The following is a 22,787-nucleotide window of genomic DNA, read 5'->3' as shown; positions in this document are numbered from 1 at the left end:
TTGATGGGTTGGTACGCTGGTCACTACATTGATGGGTTGGTACGCTGGTGGTCACTACATTGATGGGTTGGTACGCTGGTGGTCACTACATTGATGGTTGGTACGCTGGCGGTCACTACATTGATGGTTGGTATGCTGGTGGTCACTACATTGATGGGTTGGTACGCTGGTGGTCACTACATTGATGGGTTGGTACGCTGGTGGTCACTACATTGATGGTTGGTACGCTGGCGGTCACTACATTGATGGTTGGTACGCTGGTGGTCACTACATTGATGGGTTGGTATGCTGGTGGTCACTACATTGATGGTTGGTACGCTGGCGGTCACTACATTGATGGTTGGTACGCTGGCGGTCACTACATTGATGGGTTGGTACGCTGGTCACTACATTGATGGGTTGGTACGCTGGCGGTCACTACATTGATGGGTTGGTACGCTGGTCACTATATTGATGGGTTGTACCCTGGTTACTACATTGTCAATTGATGGGGGGGGCATGCTGGTCACTACATTGATGGGGGGGAAATATTGTGCAGCCCTACTCATAGGCATGCGCACAGGTGTGCCTAGGCACACCCTAATCACCCCCATGCAGTGCTTCTGCCATGGCCGCCGCCGCTGTGTCTGCTGCTCTCTGCCCCTGGCTGCTCAGCTCCCGAACCCAATCCTGTCGGTGCAGAGACTGAGAGGGACTGTCTGGGGGAGGACCCTGGCCTGCTGTAAGGGGGCATCTATATAGGGGACCTTACCTCACCCTGGCCTGCTGTAAAGGAGGATCTATGGGGGACCTGCCCTAGCCTGCCCTAAAGGGGGATATATAGGGATCCTGCTCTAAAGGGGATCTATGCCATAAATCCCCCTTTAGAGCAGGGTCCCCATAGATCCCCTTTAGAGCAGGGTCCCCATAGATCCCCTTTAGAGCAGAGCCCTGTTATCGGTGTGCAGCCTTAAAAGAATGTTTACTTTGATAATTGTTTATTTAATTAAAAATGTTTTAATACCGCTTAGGATGTTTGTTTACATTTATTTATAAAAGTGTGTGTGTGTATGTGTGTATATATATATATATATACACACACACACACACATACACACACACACACGCAAGTATATATTCCCCCAAAATAATACCTTGCCACCCCTTTGCCACCCCTGTTTTAAAAGTCTAGCTCCGCCACTGATAGTTATCTTTTCTATACAGTCTAGTTAAAGCCCAGGGCAGGGGCTCTCATGTTTTAGGACAAAAAAAAAAGTTTTCATTGGCTGTAGGTGACCGAGAATAATGGTCCACAACTCTTGAAACCCCCAAAACAATGGTCTGGCTTTGAAACACAGAACAATGTTTTATATTCCAGTTTTAAACCATGAAAAGTGTTTTCACATGACTCCCAGAGCCCCAGAATACTTGCACTGCCTGTAAGTGACCAACAACAATGGAATTCCTTAAAGCTGGCAGGCAAACGGCTAAATATACAGATGAAATGCATATTTGAGAGCTCTTTTGCCTGCCAAAGGATTTGTATTTTTGTATGTTCATTGCATAGAAATACACAGCCCCTCACGGAATACAATCAAGTGGATGACACCGTTTTTTCTCACAATTAGGACCAATTTACATCTATGCATTTCAGGAACCATGTTTTGTTGCAATGCATATTACTTGTGTTGACTCATTTAAATGCCTTTTTTTTTTGTTTATAGCACCCAACTCCCCTAAGGCAACTCACATGTGTTGCAACACACCCTAGTGTGTTGTGATAAAACATTTGTGACATTTGATTTTTTTTTTTTTTTTGGATCTTTTGCATGCAAAGCCTATTGTTAGTGCACATGCATTACCACACTGCACAAATCTAAATGGGCCATTAAGAAAGACGGTAGTGTCTTCACTCTACCACTAGCTGTTACAATACCCACTGCCAGGTTATTTGGGCTCTCCCAAAATGCAGGTTTTGCCCTACAAGGGGGTAGCAGGTTAAAAAAAGGCTGCAGTACAGAGATACGTGACCAGAGAGTAGTCGGGATCCAGTAGGGGTCTTGTCTGGCAGCAAGCAGGGAATTTGGGTTGATAATGACTACGATGTGGACTAGGCTGATGGTGAGAGAGTAAAGTTCAGGCTGGGGCTGTGGCAGGCAGTAAACAAATGGTAGTAAAACAGTCTGGGTCAGCAATGAAGAAGGCAGAAGACCAGAGAATAGTCAGGTAAGCTAGGTCAGCAACAACAGGTACCAGGCTTCAAAATCGTTTGCTCTTGCTCACGAGTAGCTGGTTTGAAACATCAGCACCACCTACTTCAAAGGCTGCAACCTAAATACTCTTTTGGTCAGAGGACATACCCAGTGTTGTTTCAGGAAATTCTAAAAGTCCTGGCAGGGATTGTGTGTGTACCATTTGAAAGTACTGGCAGGAACTGTTGGGAGGCCTGGCAAGGAAATCCACGAGTATTGTTGGAAGTACTGGCACTGCCAAGGATTCTACAAGTACTATTATAAGTACTAGTAGGCATCCTGGAAGTACTATTATAAGTACTAGTAGGGATTCTGGAAGTACTGGCAGGAATCCTGTGAGTGCCAACAGAAGTACTGTTAGACGTACATCTCAAGGATCAGAACATTCAGGGCTATGTGAGATGATTACAGCCACACACACCTACACAGGTTGAACTGGATGGACTATTGTCTTTATTCAACCTCACCTACTATGTAACTATGTAACTACTGTATATTCTGGAGGAGTCATAACAGTAGCTTTCTGACTGGACAGCAAAAGAGCAGCAGAATGATAATTTCATCCCTCTGCTAGCTCTACTCTCTTCTCCTATCAACATGTTCCTTTTCAGCACCTTTGCTTGAAACATACCTCATTGGCTCCCAGTCCTGCCCGTCTTTCAACCAGGCTGCTGTACAGCGGATTGTAAGATTTCACTACCATCTCAAATTCAAGTATTTAGTTATTGCATTTAATAAAATGTATTTAATCATTTATTACAAATACAGAGCTGCAGTATTGTGTGTCTGTTATATCTGCCTAGGGTACAGCTTTAAAATGCATGGTTCTCCATTTTGGTCACCCTAGTCTCCAAGTCCGATCACTTTAAATTACTTTTCTAATGTAATCACATTATTTATTTTTTTAATAAAAGAAAATGAGAAACAATATTTTAGTGGATTGAGGCCAGGGGTGGGCAGAAGGCATTATCTAGAACAATGCAAACCAAAAACAACAAAAATAGTTTACACGGGGTCAGCTTACAAAGTTAAGCAAGAATTCCTGTCCGTGACAAATGGTGTTGGTGAAAGGCCACATAGCTTGTTTGTCTCCTTGTGTTTTCAATTTTTTTATGTATTTGATGTGCTTATTTATTTTTCATTAAGAAAAATGTTGTTGTTTTTTTTGTATTGTGTAAACAAATAACCTAATATTATCTCATAATAGATACAGCATTGTTTGTTTTTGTGACTAATTTGAAACGTGTGTCATATAAATAAGTATGAGATAGTATAAAGAATGTGTTGTTATTTTTTATCTATTGCTTTATTGTACTCCTACTCTAAGGTGGGGTAGATGTGTTTATAACAGATTTCCCAAATTATCAAATGTAGGCTGCAAGGCTCAGAAGAAAGACTTGTTCCCAGTGCAGAGCTACAGAAGAGATACACCTCTTCATCACAAAAACGTTACAACAAAAACAAGTCCGTCTTTACACGTGTTATTTGGGCTCTTATTGGCGACACTATACTACACTTGGCTTAAATCCCTTTAATATGGTAGCGTCTTCTTCCCTGTCCTGCAGAAGCCGGCCAGCTTAGACCTATCGTCAAATAAATATTTTTCCAAACTGCCTCCTATAAGTTAGGGTATAACTAAAGGCAAAACTTGTTCTTTAGATTTGGATAGAGTGTTGAGGAGTTGGAACCACTGTAATAAACAAACCACATCTGTGTATTACAGTTCTCATTTAGGTGGATTCGTTCTTTCTGAGACCTCTTTAACACAAACAATGGCAAAAACAGGTGCCTGAGCTGCGGGTCTACCACCTCCCCAATCACCCAAACAAAGGGCATTACTAGGACCTTCAGGGCCCTGTTGCAAGAAACCATTATGTGCCCCCTGACCGCTAGTGCTCTTTCCATCGGTCCTGGGGTGAACTGAGCCATACTGTCCTGCAGCTGTCACCCCCCCCACCCCCCCCCCCCCACACACACACTCTTTTGATGGAATGCCAGGGCCCAGTCGCATATGCAACCTTTGCAACCCTGGAACACCAATTCACCCATCCTTGGTTTAAAATACAGCTGGAAGGGTCTGTTCACATGCTGCAGCCACAATGTTTTACTCTCCTTGCACCTGCTCTTCTGCTATGCTGACTACAGCAATACTCTAAGCAAGGTAAAAGACGGCCACTGATAGGGAATCTGAAGTACGGGTGACACACATGGGGACACTGATGAACACTCTGTTGTGAGGGGGGGCTCTTATGGGCTCTCTGATGTACAGAGGGATTCTAATGGGGAGTCTGATGCACGGTAGGAACCTAAGGTGGCCTGTTATGTAAAGGAGGCTCTAATTGGGATTCTGATGATAGGGGGAGTACTGAAGTGGACTATAATGTAAGGGCTGGTCTTTGATGGGGACTCAGGTGTAAGGTGGGACTTCTAAGGAGGACTTTGCTGTAAGGGAGGCTTTGATGGGAGCCATGATGTAAGGGGAGACTCCTAAGGTGTGTTTTAATGTAAAAAGGGGGCTCAGGTGAGGACCCTGAAGTAAGGGAGACTGATCTAAGAGCAGAACTTTGCTTTGTTTTCCTAAAGCTCTTTCTCTTTTTTGTTCTGAATCATATCCTGCTGTTTCCAAAAAAACGATTCAAGTAAAATGTATTCATTCATGTATTATTCTTTGATTTATACATTTTTTTTTTTTGGCCTTCAAATAACTTTAAAATATACAATGTGGCGTTTGTACTGAAAAGTTTGGAGACTCCTGATGTGGAACACACCCCTTCTCTAGGTTGTCTTCTGTGAACTGATTATTAACATCGCAGTAATAACAAACCTGGAAATACCAATGTAATTGTGCTGACAGTTTATATTCTGACTTGGTTTCTGTTTAAAACCTCAATGTGGGCCAATCATTGTCCTTATAAGCAGAAGGCTTTCTGGTTTGGAGATGCTGTAAACTGGTCGGTTACTTGTAGGCTGTGGCAAGAAAGTGGCTTCTGGTGTAATAAATGGTTTCCACATACCTGAGAACCTCCTAGACATGAATATTAATAAGCACTCTTGCTGTGTTTGATTTAAAAGTTGTGTCTCTTTTTCCATTGAGGTGTGAACAGCACTCAGTGGTTGCTGCTGAGACACCCCTGAGTCCATGCAGAGTATAGCTGCACAGGGTTCACTTAAATATTTCAAGAGTCAAGATAGAGATTAGTAAGCTAACACCGGCTTTCATAATGTAAAATTCAAATGCATTTCACATTCAAATAACTGTGAAAGAACAGGTTTACATACACGTTACGTATTGGGTCCTAGGGCCACGTGTCTCATGATCAGCCACGTGTCTCATGTAGCTACTGCAAATCCTTTTTATTGAAAATTCTTACAAGGGTGTATAATGAATAAATAAAATGCACCTGTCAATTTGTAGCAAATCATAATGTGCAAAGGCGTTGGGTATAAAAAATATGTATTCTTTTTATTTTTTATTTTTTCAAGTAGAATTAAACAAGCCACTGACACATTGCTAAATTCCATATATAACAAAGATGTCAAATCAACAAACAAATCATAGATGGAGCAATACGAAACTTTATTGTATTGTTTAGGAACATTTCAGTGAAATTTGGATAAAATAAATATACAGTATGTTAGTGTATGTATACAGCATATATGTATGTGTGTATGTGTATGTATATATATATATATATATATATATATATATATATATATATATATATATATATATATATATATATAATACACAGGTGCATCTCATAAAATTTGAATATCCTCAAAAAGTTAATTTATTTTAGTAATTTAATTCAAAAAGTTAAACTCATATATTTTATGTAGATGTGTTGCTCAGAGTGATATATTTCAAGCATTTCTTTCTTTTATTTTTGATGAATAGGGCTTACAGCTAGTGAAAACCCGAAATTTAGAATCTCGGAAAAGTAGAATATTACATAAAACCAATTAGAAAAAAAAAAAAAAAAAGGGTTTTTGATACAGAAATGTTGGCTTACTGAAAAGTATGTCCATGTACAGTATAGTATGCACTCAACACTTGGCCGGGGGGCTCCTTTTGCATGAATTACTGAATCATGGAGGCCATCAGCCTGTGGCACTGCTGAGATGTTATGGAAGTCCAGGTTGCATTGATAGCACCCTTCAGCTCGTCTGCATTGTTGGGTCTGGTGTGTCTTATCTTCCTCTTGACAATACCCCACAGATCTCTATGGGGTTTAGGTCAGGCGAGTTTGCTGGCCAATCAAGCACAGCGATACCATGATCATTAAACCAGGTATTGGTAGTTTTGGCAGTGTGGGCAGGTGCCAAGTCCTGCTGAAAAATGAAATCAGCATCTCCATAAAGCTGGTCAGCAGAAAGAAGCATGACGTTTTCTAGAATTTCCTGGTAGAGAGCTGCCCTGGCTTTGGACTTGGTAAAACACAGTGGACCATCACCAGCAGATGACGTGGCTCCCCAAATCATCACTGACTGTGGAAACTTCACACTGGACCTCATACAACTTGGAATCTGTGCCTCTCCACTCTTCCTCCAGACTCTGGGACCTTGATGTCCAAATGAAATGCAAAATTTTCCACAGTCCGTAATGATTTGAGGAGCCATGTCATCTGCTGGTATTAGTCCAGTGTGTTTTATCAAGTTCAAAGTCAGTGCAATCCCCTGCCAGGAAATTCTTGAGCACTTCATGCTTCCCTCTGCTGACCAGCTTTAGTACTCCCGCTATCATCAGAGTACCCATCGGAGCCTTCCTTACATAACAGTCCACCTTAGGTTCCTCCCATGTATCAGACTCCCAACATAGTGTTTATAAGAGTCCCCCCTTACATCTGAGTCCACAGGTGTGTCACCTTTACTTATGATTCCTGGTCAGTGGTCCTCTCCTACCTTGCCTACGGTGTGGCTGTAGTCAGCTTAGCAGAAGAGCAGGAGACAGGAGAGTAAAACAGTATGGCCACAGCATGTGAACAGACCATTCCAGCTGTATTTTAAGCGATGTATGGGTGCATTTGCATCCCAGGGTTGAAAAGGTCACATTTGTGACTGGGCCCTGAAATTCCATCAAAATGGAGCGGGGGGGGGGGGGGAGAGGCAGTATGGCTCAGTTCATACTGCTGCAACCCCAAAGTTATGCAACTTGCTTGCGATTTTCTTGCACTTTTGTTGGGACAGATCGAAGGGGCACTGACGGTCAGGGGAGTCCTTCAAGATTTCTTGCACCAGGGCCCTAAAGGTTCTAATAACACCTCTGGGTGTGTGGTTAGGGGTGGTAGAACCGCAGCTTAGTCACCTGTTTTTACCATTGTTTGTGTTAAAGAGGCCTCATAAAGAGCGAATCTCCCTAAATGGGGACTTTAATACACAACTCTTCAACGCTCTATCCAAATCTAATGAAAAAGTTTTGCCTTCAGTTATACCTTAACTTATAGGAAGCAGTTTGAATATAAATAGTTTGAAAAATATTTAATTGACCATAGGTCTAAGCTAGCCGGCTTCTGCAGGACAGGGTTAATGTCACCTATAGGGGCCCAAATAACATGTGTGAAGCCGGACTGTTTTTGTTGTAATGTTTTTGTGATGAAGAGGGGTTTCTCTTCAGTAGCTCTACACTGAAAAAAAGGGGACAAGCTCAAAAGGTAGAGTTTTAAGGAGAGAGGCACCACGTCCCAGTTGCATATATAGAAAGATATAGAACTTTCTATAGTAGCTCTACACTGGTACAAGTCTTTCTTCTGAGTCTTGCAGCCTACATTCGATAATGTAGACAGCAAAAAAAAAAAAAACATTACAGGGGTGTTAACCCCTCCCTATGCTATCCAGAAAGCTTAAAAGGTATTTTTTGGCTGGAGTTAGACTTAAAAAAATGTGCCTTACTTACAAATTCAACTTAAAGCGGAGTTCCACCCAAAAGTGGAACTTCCGCTTTAGGGAGTCCTGACCCCCCGACATGCCACATTTGGCATGTCATTTTTTTGGGGGGGAGCGGGTACCTAGTTTTGACAGGTTCCCGCTCCCACTTCCGCTCGGAGCGCCGCGGCGCCCTGAGCGGAAGTTCTCCTCTCCCCCTCCCTCCCTGCAATCTTCTGGGACACGTCAGAGGTCCCAGAAGATTGCCGGCCAATCACGGCGTGCAGCGCGACTCGCGCATGCGCAGTGGGTACCCGGCTGTGAAGCCGCAAACTGTAACAGCCGGGTGCCCACAGCAGTGATGCCGGCGCCGAGGGAGAGGATCGAGGCTTCGGGCGGCCGCATCGCTGGACCGTTGGACAGGTGAGTAAATGGCTGGAACTCCGCTTTAAGGACAAATCCACAGAACCTATCTTGTTTGTAACCAGGGGACTGCCTGTATTTCTGTTCTGGTGGTGACTCAATAATTTGGGTTTATCTTCACTTTCTTTTATAATGACATTGGTGATCATAGCGGTTAGGAAAAGTAAATCTTCCCAGTGAGGATGCAGGCAGCAGTAATCACCTGTGAGAGCTTCTAAGGCTGGCCATACATGTTTAACTTTTGTTGTACACTTTCTGTTAGATTTACCACAAACCACATAATATGACCACACAAGCTAAACAACACTTTCACTTGTATCTAATTAGGCAGGCCTTTATACTACATAGTTGAAGGTAAATTTCAAGAAAATTGATCAGAAAATTGATCAGAAAATTGATCAGAAAATTGATCAGAAAATTGTATCGTGTATGGCCAGCCTTACCCTGTCCTACTCTATCCAAAACATAACGCAACCCCAGGATGAAGCGCACATAAGGTCTTAAATAAATAAAAATGCACAGTCACTTTTAATTTTCAAAATGTATCTGTTGGACCAAAAAGGTTAGTACTGAGTTCTTAGAGGTTGATTTACTAAAGGAAAATCCACTGTGCACTACAAGTGCTGTCACTGTAGATCTGAGGGGAAGATCTGAAATAAGGGAAGCTTTGCTGATTTCTATCATCCAATCATGTGGAAGCAAAAATGCTGTTTTTTTATTTTTTTTTGTATGTCCCCCTCAGATCTACAGCGACTGCACTTCCTCACGCACTTGCCTTTAGTAAATAAACCCCAGTACCACCCTCTCTGTCTAAAATCTGTCAATTTTAGCTTAAAGGACCATTGTTGCAAAAAAACGTAAAATTCTAATACTAGTTAGTTCAGGCAATAATAGTATGCTATTTATGATTTTGTTTCTACCCAATTTCCTTTGTTTAAATTTTTCCTTTTTTAAATGCAAACTAAGCTGGCAAGCTAAAGTGTCTGTAACGGGGTTGGGATAAAACTATAACACTGCCGGGGGTGCTGGAGTATTTGCATTGTTGTTTCTTGATATTTAAACCATTAAACTAGAATATGAGTGTTAATGCCACTGTCACATTCGGTGGACAGCTTGGTCTGCATGTAAATGTGATTTTAATTTAAAAAGTATTTTCAATGATAAAATGCAAACCTATATGTATTTTTTTCTTTGGTTTGCAAGAATATATGTATTTAAGAATGTAAATTGCCCATAAATGCTAAAAATATAGTCTCTGAGCTCAATATGCAGGTCATTAGGCATATTTCTAAATATGACAGCGATGAATGACATGCAGCGAATTAAACATAAGTGAAATGTCACCTCCTAATGAGTTGTGAGATCCCAGCTGGATGGAATGAATAAGCTCTGACTCTACTAATGACCTGTAATCTGTGTATGCAGTGTAGCCAATTGACAATTTCTGATTAGTTGATGTGGGCAGCATCTCCATATTTGTACCAATTTTTATAAATGAGCTCCTCTAAGGGAACAAACACTAATACAAAACTAGGACCCAATAATATTCTAAGCTACATGTGAATCACAGTTCCTGATTATTAGTTGCTTCTTTTTTGGTGAATTGGCCCCTCTAAATTCCAGATTCTGAAGTGTTGCTCTTATATTTTCTGTTCTCCAGAAAGAGACTACGGCAGTGTCTGTGAGAAGCAGCCAATAGGGAGACTGCTCTTCAGACAGTATTGCGACACCCGGCGAGAGTTGAAAAGATGCATTGAGTTCATGGATGCAGTGGTAAGCCATTTCCTACCCTTTCTCTACTTAAACCTGTTTAAAATGGGCTGAAATAAGCCACAACATATTACTATTTCAGCCAATCCATGCCTTAACCTTACCCATCTCAGGAAAGTCCACCAAAGGAACTTGGGAATAGGATGCCAATGAGTTCAATCACCCATTATCTTCTTGGAGACCCTTCATTGCAGCCTTTCACTGCAATGTCATAGACCACATTAAGGCCATTTAGCCCTGCAAAAATATCACTCCTAATCTAAATCTTCTTGATTCATTGTTTAGTGTACTTTTATGTTCTTTCTTCCTGTTAAAAAAAGCAAGATAAAGCTGACGTAAAATAAGGACATTTCTTTATTATATTAAGGACTTCAATTTTTTTAATAGTATTAAAATTATTATTATTGTTTCATAGATATTTTATATGCATTATTTCCAGTCAATGATGGCGCTCCAGTATCCTTTTGAATCATTTACTAAGCTTACCTTGACTGCTTTGTGCAATTTCAGCTTTATTGGGTTTTTCAGCAGACAGCTGCCTAAGTCAGAGTGATGCATCCTACTCTCCCAACTCTTTACAAAGTTTAATCTAGAGAGAGATGCTACTGCTGTGTTCTGCAAAACTAATTGGGTGCACCCTGTACTAAATGTTTATATGTAAAATAAAAATTTATATATATAATAATGAGTATGTAGTGCTCCAATAGGCTACTAGCCCCAAGTAAATTTTGTTTTTGGACTCATAACCAGGGAGTGCAGCAATCGTTGTTTGTCTGGTCTAGCGCAGCTTGTGTAGGTTAAGCTACTTTTCCCCTGCATTCCACTGAGTTCTGGGATATAGTGGGTGGGAGAGCTTTAACCCTGGCCTGCATATTCATGCCTCTTCAGCCAGTCCCTGGTCAAGAGAGTGAGTGACCAAAAAAAAAAAAAAATATATATATACTGTATTTTCTGGCGTATAAGACTACTTTTGAACCTCAAAAAAATCCCCCAAAAATGGGAGGTCGTCTTATACGCCGAGTATAATATCTCCAAGGTAACCTAAGTATAAGTATTACCGGTAGATCATGTAATAGGGGGGTCGTCTTATACGCCCAGTCGTCTTATACTCTGGAAAATACGGTGTATATATATATATATATATATATATATATATATATATATATATATATATACAGTCGGGTCCATAATATTGGGACATCGACACAATTCTAATCTTTTTGGCTCTATACACCACCACAATGGATTTGAAATGAAACAAACAAGACGTGCTTTAACTGCAGACTTTCAGCTTTAATTTGGGGGTATTTACATCCAAATAAGGTGAAAGGTGTAGGAATTACAACAGTTTGTATATGTGCCTCCCACTTTTTAAGGGACCAAAAGTAATGGGACAATTGGCTGCTCAGCTGTTCCATGGCCAGGTGTGTGTTATTCCCTCATTACCCCATATACAAGGAGCAGATAAAAGGCCCAGAGTTCATTTCAAGTGTGCTATTTGCATTTGGAATCTGTTGCTGTCAACTCTCAATATGAGATCCAAAGAGTTGTCACTATTAGTGAAGCAAGCTATCATTAGGCTGAAAAAAACAAAACAAACCCATCAGAGAGATAGCAAAAATATTAGGTGTGGCCAAATCAACTGTTTGGAACATCCTTAAAAAGAAAGAATGCATCGGGTGCTCAGCAACAGCAAAGGACCCGGAAGACCATGGAAAACAGCTGTGGTGGATGACCGAAGAATTCTTTCCCTGGTGAAAAAAACACCCTTCACAACAGTTGGCCAGATCAAGAACACTTTCCAGGAGGTAGGTGTATGTGTGTCAAAGTCAACAATCAAGAGAAAACTTCACCAGAGTGAATACAGAAGGTTGTAAACCATTGGTGAGCCTCAAAAACAGGATGGCCAGATTTGAGTTTGCCAAACAACATCTAAAAAAGCCTTCACAGTTCTGGAACAACATCCTATGGACAGATGAGACCAAGATCAACTTGTACCAGAGTGATGGGAAGAGAAGAGTATGGAGAAGGAAAGGAACTGCTCATGATCCAAAGCATACCACCTCAGTAGTGAAGCATGGTGGTGGTAGTGTCATGGCATGGGCATGTATGGCTGCCAATGGAACTGGTTCTCTTTTATTTTTTTTGATGATGTGACTGCTGACAAAAGCAGCTGGATGAATTCTGAAGTGTTTTGGGCAATATTATCTGCTTATATTCTGCCAAATGCTTCAGAACTGATTGGACGTCGCTTCACAGTGCAGAGGGACAATGACCCGAAGCATACTGCGAAAGCAACCAAAGAGTTTTTTAAGGGAAGGAAGTGGAATGTTATGCAATGGCCAAGTCAATCACCTGACCTGAATCTGATTGAGCATGCATTTCACTTGCTGAAGACAAAACTGAAGGTAAAATGCCCCAAGAACAAGCAGGAACCGAAGACAGTTGCAGTAGAGGCCTTGCAGAGCATCACCAGGGATGAAACCCAGTGCCTGGTGATGTCTATGCGTTCCAGACTTCAGGCTGTAATTGACTGCAAAGGATTTGCAACCAAGTATTAAAAAGTGAAAGTTTGATTTATGATTGTTAATCTGTCCCCTTACTTTTGGCCCCTTTAAAAAGTGGGATGCACATGTACAAACTGTTGTAAGTCCTACACCGTTCACCTGATTTGGATGTAAATCCCCTCAAATTAAAGCTGAAAGTCTGCAGTTAAAGCACATCTTGTTTATTTCAAATCCATTGTGGTGGTGTATAGAGCCAAAAAGATTAGAATTGTGTTGATGTCCCAATATTTATGGACCTGACTGTGTGTGTGTGTATATATATATATATATATATATACTGTATATATATATATATATATATGTATATATATATATAATGAATATGTAGTGCCCCAGTAGGCTACTAGTACCAAGTAAAAATATATACACAAGTGCAGCACTAAAAAATGTGAATGATATATAAACATGATAATTTTTGTGAACTAAAAATATAACAAAAGTGACAATATATCAAAAAGTTAGTGATGAAAATGTGAGTCTTCAATAGTGCAGAACCAGGTAATAATTATTAGTAATGTAGGAAAGTGTGTGTAGATCAGCCACCACCAACATCTAGGGGGGCTTACCAGAAATGGTGGACCCAGTTTGGTGTATGCCTAATGGGTCAAAACAGGCAGTTGTGTATCCACACCAGGTATATAGGGAAAGAAGGTTGATATCGATATATAGCTTGACTTTGCACTGTACTAGAAATATTATGAAATAATCCAACATCAAAAGGAAAAGACAATCCACGAGTGACACATGGTTATATCCTCCCCAGTTAACTCAATTGATGGATATCCGGGGAGAAAAAAAAAAAGAGACTCAACATAGTGTAAAACCGTAGATACAAGGTCTTTATTATAGGATTAAAAACACTTACAATATAGCAGATAAAATCAGGCCTTCAAATAGTAATCGTGTAGAGATCATCATGGAACGCAATGGCTTAGAAAGAGCTGGGACCGGCGCGTTTCGTCTAATGAGACTAATAATCTATGTACAGCCACTCTGAGACATTGCGTATTTATAGTAAAAAATGTTCAATTAGAGAGAATTACCTGTAACATCGTATTTGCATAAAAAGGTCACTGTGTATCTGCCATGGTGATGGACAAGATGGCGTCGATGAGTGAGTGTCAAGCCTCACTTTGAAAGCGAGGCTTTCACCTAGAGTATAAAATTGATTAACCAATGCCAAGCCTCGCTATGAAAATGAGGCCTGCATCACAGTTTCTACCTTAGTGCAGTGAATAGATGAGTACTAAGCCTCACTTTGAAAACGACGCATCCTAATAAACATCAACAAGCCGATACCAAGCCTTGCTATAGCAAACTGGGCCAGCATCGCAATTTTCGCTATCATAAAGTGGGTCTCAGAGTATCAAGACTCACTTTTAGTTTGAGTGCATTGCGAAAACATTGAAAAGTTGAAGGGAAAATTTTAAAAAATGTATACAAGTATAAATAAAACCATGTATAACTCAAAAAATATATATAAAACTCGGAAAAAAAGGAGGCGAAAAAAAAAAAACAAATAAAGCTGAAATTGCACAGACAGCTGTCTAAGTCAGTGGAGTGATGCATCCTATTCTCCCAGCTCTTTACAAAGTTTCATCTAGAGAGAGATGCTGCTGCTGTGTTCAGCAAAAACAGTTGGGTGCACCCTGTACTAAATGTTTATATGTAAAATATATATATATATATATATATATATAATGAGTATGCAGTGCTCCAATAGGCTACTAGTCCCAAGTAAATTTTGTTTTTGGACTCATAACCAGGGAGTGCAGCAATCATTGTTTGTCTGGTCTAGCGCAGCTGGTGTAGGTTAAGCTACTTTTCCCCTGCATCCCACTGAGTTCTGGGATATAGTGGGTGGGAGAGCTTTGACCCTGGCCTGCATATTCATGCCTCTTCAGCCAGTCCCTGGTCAAGAGAGTGAGTGACCAGCAGAGGGCTAAGAGGTTGGGAGTATAAATAGGCTGGGGCCTGGAACAGCTCTTTCTGGTTCCTGGGGGTTTAGGCATCTCTGGGAACTCAGCTGCAACATGCAGGAATCCTTTTTGGGGATTCCTGCTTGGGCTGGTGGACCTCTAGCCTAGCCTCCTGAACATATGCAGAAAGCTCATCTGAGGATCCAGGACACAGGCAATTGGGTACAGAAGCTGAATGCTACTGCAGGTGGCAACACAGTATTCAGGGCACAGTGAGTACCAGCCTTTTTGCACTTTAGAGATTTTAATTTGCTATACTCAGGTGAGCTTTTCACAGTACACCCAGGACTTTACAGGAGTCCCTGTTTGGAATCACTTTACAGAGGGTGGTTTTCACCCTGAAGATCAACTTTAGAGCCCTCAATTATAGACATTTTCTTGGAGTATCCTAATGCTCACCCTCACCCTATCCCAGTTCTTTCAGCAAAATAAAACTACAAAAAGACATGTGCAGTCTGTTTCCTGACTGGAGTGACTGTGAACTACCAGGTGCCTGGCTGTAGTGTGCCTATCAGGGAATGGAACCTGGGACCAAACAGCCAGACCAGTCCTATATATATACAGTATCTTGAAATTTCTTTTCATGTGAAAACACTGAAGAAATTACACTTTGCTACAATGTAAAGTAGTGAGTGTACAGCTTGTATAACAGTGTAAATTAGCTGTCCCCTCAAAATAACTTATCACACAGCCATTAATGTCTAAACTGCTGGCAACAAAAGTGAGTAAACCCCTAAGAGATAATGTCCAAATTGGGTCCAAAGTGTCAATATTTTGTGTGGCCACCATTATTTTCCATCACTGACTTAACCCTCTTGGGCATGGAGTTCACCAGAGCTTCACAGGTTGCCACTGGAGTCCTCTTAGACTTCTCCATGACGACATTACAGAGATGGTGGATGTTAGAGACCTTGAGCTCCTCTACCTTCTGTTTGAGGATGCCCCACAGATGCTCAATAGGGCTTAGGTCTGGACATGTTTGGTCAGTCCATCACCTTTTACCCTCAGCTTCTTTAGCAAGGCAGTGGTCCTCTTGGATGTGTGTTTGGGGTCATTCTCATGTTGAAATACTGCCCTGCGGCCCAGTCTCCAAAGGGAGCGATCGTGCTCTGCTTCAGTATGTCACAGTAAATGTTGGCATTTATGGTTCCCTCAATGAATTGTAGCTCCCCCCTGCTGGCAGCACTCATGCAGCCCCAGACCATGACACTTCCACCACCATGCTTGACTGTAGGCAAGACACACTTTGGTTTGTACTTCTCACCTGGTTGCTGCCACACACGCTTGGCACCATATGAACCAAATAAGTTTATCTTGGTCTCATCAGATCACAGGACATGGCTCCATTAATCCATGTACTTAGTCTGGTTGTCTTCAGCAAACTACAGGCTTTCTTTCTTGTGCATCATCTTTAGAAGAGGCTTCCTTCTGGGACGACAGCCATGTAGACCAATTTAATGCAGTGTGCGGCGTATGGTATGAGCACGGACAGGCTGACCCCCACCCCTTCAACCTTTGCAGCAATGCTGGTAGCACTCATACATCTATTTTCCAAAGACAACCTCTGAATATGACACTGAGCACGTGCACTAAACTTCTTTGGTCGACCATGGCGAGGCCTGTTCTGAGTGCAATCTGTCCTGTTAAACCGCTATATGGTCTTGGCCACTGTGCTGCAGCTCAGTTTAAGGGTCTTGGCAATCTTCTTATAGCCTAGGCCATCTTTATGTAGAGCAACAATTCTTTTTTCAGATCCTCAGAGAGTTGTTTGCAATGAGGTGCCATGTTGAACTTCCAGTGACCAATATGAGAAAATGAGAGCAATAACACCAAATTTAACACACCTGCTCCCCATTCACACCTAAGACCTTGTAACACCAACAAGTCACATGACATGACAGGGAGGGAAAATGGCTAATTGGGAACAATTTGGACACTGTCACTTAGAGGTGTACTCACTTTTGTTGCCAGCAGTTTAGATATTAATTGCTGTCTGATGGTAATTTTGAGCAAATTTACACTGTTATACAAGCTGTAGACTCACTACTTTACATTGTAGCAGTGTCATTTCTTCAGTGTTGTCACATGAAAATATAAACAAATATTTACAAAAATGTGAGGGGTGTACTCACTTTTGTGAGATACTATATATACAGAGCTTTTTTTCTCAAATGTGTAATCATATTCATTGTAAGAGTCAAAAGAGAAAAAAAGAAAAGTATAGGTAGAAAAAGGGAGCGAAAGGATGGAAAAATAGAAAGAAAGGGAAAGAAAAACAGTGGTGACGAGTTCTCTCAGGGTATAATGCAATAATAATAAAAAATTAAAAAAGGGTTAGGCTTATTGGTGGATTCCATTACTCAATTTCTCTGTAGAGAAGCATAATGAATCCATATGTACCAAATGTTAACCTTTCCCACTTATCAACCTCTCTAGCTTGCATCTCCACCATGAGAAATCATAATTTTTAAAGAGGAACTGTCATTTCTGTCCCACAGCTGCTCCTCCTCTGACCCGCTGTTGACTCACCGACAGTCCTATTCACTTTAATGGGACGGCTGGCGAGGCAGTGACAAAACAAGGTGAGGGACGTGGCGGCAGCAGGTGAGTGGATGCCCGCTAACAGGCACTTCCATGATGGATCTGAAATGACAGGTTCTCTTTTAAATGTAGGGACTCATTCTTGCTGGTATAGAATCTTTAATATTTCCAAACAAAATGAAGGTTTCCTATTTAGAAAAATAAGCTGTCAGGTTAGTAAAACAGCAATATCCGAATCAATTTTAGGTTAATCACACATAGTTGGAAAACTACTCAAATTCTTTTAATTAAATAAAAAAATACCATTATAATACATATTCTTGTATTTGCTTAAAAATCAATGTTTAATAACTGAAGTGTATAAACAAAATATCTTTGAAAACACAAACAAAAGAACTTACAGCCCATTCAGACTGGCACGACACGACTTTGTGGGGGGACCTGTGAAGTTGCGGTGCACAGCGTGCACCGCAACTTCGGCGCGACTTGCACGGACTTCATATAATTGAAGTCAATGCAAGTCGCCTCCAGGTCACCCCAAAGTAGTACAGGACCCCTTTTCTAAGTCGGAGCGACTTGTGTCGCTCCTATTAGAACGGGTCCTGTACTACTCAATGGCGAGCGACCCACCGCGACTTGTCAGGCGACCAAGTCGCCTGACAAGTCGCGCTAGTCTGAATGGACTCTTAAACTTAAAGAGGAAGTAAACTCTTCTGGTTAGCATTGCATACTAGCACATTATGTGACACTTACCTGCAAGCGAAGCCCGCGTTGTCCCTGCTAGCGGCAGCATTCATCTTTGCCCGTCTTCCTTCCGGGTCTGCGGACTCTGGGTGTATTACTGACCGAAGCCATGTGATGTCACTCCCGCACATGGGCGTGGGAGCCACTGGCCACGGCACAGGGTTCTGAAGAAAAGGCACGGGCGGCCGTTTCATCAGAGAGCATGCGCCAATGACATCATCAGCTGCATGCAATGTAGATTTCTTCTAAATGGTGCAAGTTTAGGAGATATTTACAGTACCTATAGGTAAGCCTTATTAAAGGCTTACCTATAGGTAAAAGTTATTAAGGTGGATTTACAACCACTTTAATATATCAGCTGAGTCCACATAAAAAAAAATTCAAACACGGTCCTTTCAACACAGCATGTCTTCTCATGATGTTTCATTCGGGCCACCAGGCACATCATTAAAATATTCCCAAACTGGGTCTCTTCCGTCTGCTGCCATTTTGCTCCTCAAGGGAGGAACAAAGCACTTCAAGCTATGTGCAGAATGATCACAAGGTTTAAAAGCTGCTTAGAAAGTTTCACTTTCATTTTTACTGCTTGCCCTTCCTCCTCACCCTTAGAGCCTGGCACAGATGCATTTCTCTTCAAGCAGCCATACAGTTTGTAGTGTACATCGATTTGAAAACAATGGGATAAAGGAATATTCCTGAACTTTGTTTTGTCTCATGGTTACTGTAAAATTGTGTGAAAGCATCAATGCAGTGCATGTTATCTCAGCTTGGAGAGCTTGGATTCATTGAATGAGTTTACCAAAAATGTAAATATTGCATCATTTACAGCCTCATGCTACATAATTAAGCTCAATTTATTGCTGAATAAACTCATTAATGTATGGTAAATAGAAAACTATCTTTACATAGATTTTTGCTCCAAAAGCATGTTAATAAAATACATTTGATGAAAATCAAAAAAATCAGATTTTGATTTTGATTTTTTTTAAAGTTGAATAGCTTTTAGTGTTATTTTCCCACTCATTATCAGCACAGGGAGTTGAGACCCTGTGAGATCCTGTGCCTTGGGTATTGCATCAGTAAGCCAACCTGGATGGGCGAATGCTGCAAAGAATGGCACCCCTGTCACTGCTGGAGGAGGAAGAGGACCCATCATGATGTTGTCATGGAGATGCCTTCAAGAATAGTAGGGGGGTCATTGAACGAATATAGGGCAGTGATGGTGAACCTTGGCAGCCCAGATGTTTTGGAACTACATTTACCATGAGGCTCATGCAACTCTGCAGTGTAGTTGAGCATCATGGGAAATGTGGTTCCAAAACATCTGGGGTGCCAAGGTTCACCATCACTGATATAGGGCATGGAGAGGTTTGATAAAATAGGGCTTAAGGGCAGAAAATCCACTCAGTCTCCCTCTAAATTAAGTTCTGGTATAACTCTAGCAGCAAATTCAGCAGACTGTTTGTGCTCTTACAGGCCAAACTGTTGTTTCTTGTATGTTTTCATGATTTAGGATCTTGTCATACTCTAAGTGTGAGCAAGGAAAATGTGAGCTCATGAAAAGAAGAAGACAGTTGGTGCAACCCATGTCCGGCATTTCACCAGGCCTAGATTTAGGGAAGGACACCAGAAAATATAGGGATGGGAGAATTAGGTTCTCTCTGTATTCTCCCATAAAGCCTGAGAACCAATGGGAGGCCTTGAACACATACAAATAGTCATATTGCATAACTTTTATTTTTTTCTTAATGACACAAGGAATTACATGGTAGTGAGGTCACCCACAAAAATATTTGCCCTGGGGCCCTACAACTTATTATTTCCCTCTGTTAAGAAGCTGAGCTATATAAACATTTCTTGAATCGTTATTTAATGATTCAGCATATGTTTATTAGCTTTGTAGATTTAGTAAAGAAATTGTAATTGCGCTAGTCTTAGCTGTTCCTAGCCGTTTAGGACTGGATGTTCTCCAGCAACATGGCCTCTTTGCAGAATATTTTAGGCAATTTTTTATTTTCTTTTACAGACAAATGTACTGTAAATTGTCTGATTTGTTCTTTGCATTATGGCATCTACAGTATATATCACAATGTATTTGTCATCACTCAGCCTGAGCCTGTCAAAGTTCTTAAATAGCTGAAACCATTGAATACTTTGTCTGTTTATTCTAGAAGGTGATTCTTAACAGCCCAAGTTTAAATATTTCACTCAAATAACGTGTTGTGTGAATAATGCATGATCTCAGGGGTTTAGTACAGTGGTGGCCAACTTTTTTCTGATATTGGGAGCTCAAGTGCAAGCCACTCACCTTTTGTCTGCCTGGGATCGACTGGGCTGAGGGCACCCTCCCGCTCTCTTGCTGGCTGGCTGCCCTCTCTCCTCCGAATTGATCTGTCCGTCCAGTCCACTCCTCCTCACTCTCACTGAGTCAGCGTCCTTCACTCCTCCTGTGTAGCAGCAGACTGTGAGCAGAGAGAGACTGCAAGACCGACGTCTGGGGTGAGGCGAAGGAAGCAGACAGCAACACCAAAGCACTGCCCCTATTACGTCGGTGGAGGTCCTGGAATCCAATCACAGGACAGCATGGTGAGTGGGAGTGTTTGGGGCGCACTGCTCTGCGCCCCGAGGACACTCTAAAGGGCCGCAAATCAGCTTGCCAGAAAGTTGGCACATGATCACAAAACCCCCACCCCTCTCCATAGCAGAAATGTGTCCGGCGCCCGGCTGCATTAAAGGTACACTTTTATTTTTATTTTTTTTAACACTGATGATACATGAACAGCCTTGGGGGGGGTGCCCCTGCGCCCCCTATTGACCAGCCGCCACTGTGTGTATGTATATGTATGTGTGTATATGTATGTATGTATGTGTATATATATATATATATATATATATATATATATATACACACATACACACACACACACGGCGGCAGGGTGGCTCGTACAGGCAAAACAATGTATGGATACGTTGCTCACTTGGTGGCAGCTAGGGGGCGAGCGCGCTCTGCCTGCAGCACACTTCCGCCCCTGATGGTCAGCGGGGAAGCCGATGCGTGTGTCAGGCGGCTCCGATTGACACCTGCGATCACTCCCCGCTGAGAGAAAAATATGTAGCAATAAACAAATTCACCTAAAATGTTAAAAAAAATTTAGATTTTTAATTTTTTTTTGAGAATGTCATATAGCAGAATGTGAAAAATATTGTTTTTTTTTTCAAAATTGTCACTTTTTTTTTTTATAGCGCAAAAAAATAAAAATCGCACAGGTGAGCAAATACCACCAAAAGAAAGCTCTATTTGTGGGAAAAAAAGGACATCCATTTTATTTAGATACAGCGTTACACGACCGCGCAATTGTCCATTAAAGTAACGCATTGCCGAATCGCACAATAGGGCCTGATCCAGGGGCGTAACTACAGGGGTTGCAGGGGTTGCAATTGCTACCGGGCCCCATGCTCCAGGGGGCCCGGGAGCAAACCAGTGCGTGAACTTCCAGGATCTCAAAGGTCACACTTGCGACCGGGCCCTGGCATTGCACCACTGTGGGGAGGCCCCAAGATTGCAGGAAGGGGGCCCACTGCAGAACTTGTGAAAGGATACTGCTGCGGGACCATAATAAAAGGCCATGCAACGAGTGTAAAGAGCCCCAGGATTAGTGGGAATAACCCCGGGCTTGAAGGGAAGGGCCCCGGCCAGGGGTCTGGGGGGCCCTTCATGGTTTCTTGCATCGGGGCCCTGAAGGTTCTAGTTACGCCTCTGGCCTGATCATTAAGGGGGCAAATCCTTCCGGTCTTAAAGTGGTTAAGCATGTGCAGAGTGCTCCCAGGGCTTTGTTCTATCCGTAAATAGATTGGGGACAGTGGAAGAAGGGGAGGCTCAGAGAAGACCGGAACAAACAGCCTTTTTACACAATCCAGAGGATTAAACCCTTAGGTTCCACATTGAGTATAACAAGAATGTTTTTCTGCATCTACAGACTAATGTACTGATCACATGCACCCCTTCCAAGAAAAAAAACTTTCTAGCAATACACACCAAATTGAGCATGTGCAAAATGCCCCCAGGGCTCTGTTCTATAAGCAAATATATTGGGGACAGTGAAAGAAGGGAAGGATCAGAGAAGACAGGAACAAACAGCCTTTTTACACAATGTGGAGGATACACCCCTTAGGTTCCAAAGTGAGTATAACAAGCATGCTTTACTGCATATACAGATTTTACTGTTGTGGGTTTAGTAACACTTTAAGACATATTACACTAGGCTGCTAGAAATCCGTACTATACCGGGCAACAGGTAAATGCAGATTAGTCACTGCAAGTCCCCGAGTACTGCACAAAAAGTGCCAAAGGGCCTCAGGTTTGGGGACCAGGGCTCTAGTGTGTAATTTTGTCTATATTAAAAAGTTTGTGAATTTTACCCAATTTATTAGGCTCCATGCACATGTTTTTTAAGCTCCTGGAAGCTGTTCTAGAAGCAAAATAGTGTTAACCTATGTTTCAGTGCACACTACTTTAGGCTATTAGCATTTTTTAAACTTCAGCTTTCAAGGAGCAGAAAAAAAAATGTTTTTGTAGAGTTTCTTTGAAAATTTTTTCAGCAGAAAAAAGCTGAATGTTCGTAAATGCTACTAAAATGTTGCTAACAGCTTTTTTTTTTTTCTCTTCATGA

At 41.6% G+C, this 22,787-nt stretch overlaps 1 protein-coding gene across 1 annotated transcript in view; it reads left to right on the top strand.

Moving 5' to 3' along the window:
- The window catches only part of GRK4 (G protein-coupled receptor kinase 4), a 379,913-nt gene that overhangs the window by 217,510 nt on the left and 139,616 nt on the right, over positions 1-22,787 (top strand). The window contains exon 3 of the mRNA XM_082256443.1: positions 10,177-10,289. Coding sequence (XP_082112569.1) covers positions 10,177-10,289 — 113 coding nt within the window. The remainder of the gene's footprint in view (positions 1-10,176; positions 10,290-22,787) is intronic.

The sequence above is a fragment of the Pelophylax lessonae genome (genome assembly GCF_965119305.1).
Source record: "Pelophylax lessonae genome assembly, chromosome: 1".
Lineage (NCBI taxonomy): Eukaryota > Metazoa > Chordata > Amphibia > Anura > Ranidae > Pelophylax > Pelophylax lessonae.
Note: the sequence above shows the minus strand (reverse complement) of the source record. Positions and strands in the feature narration are given on the sequence as shown.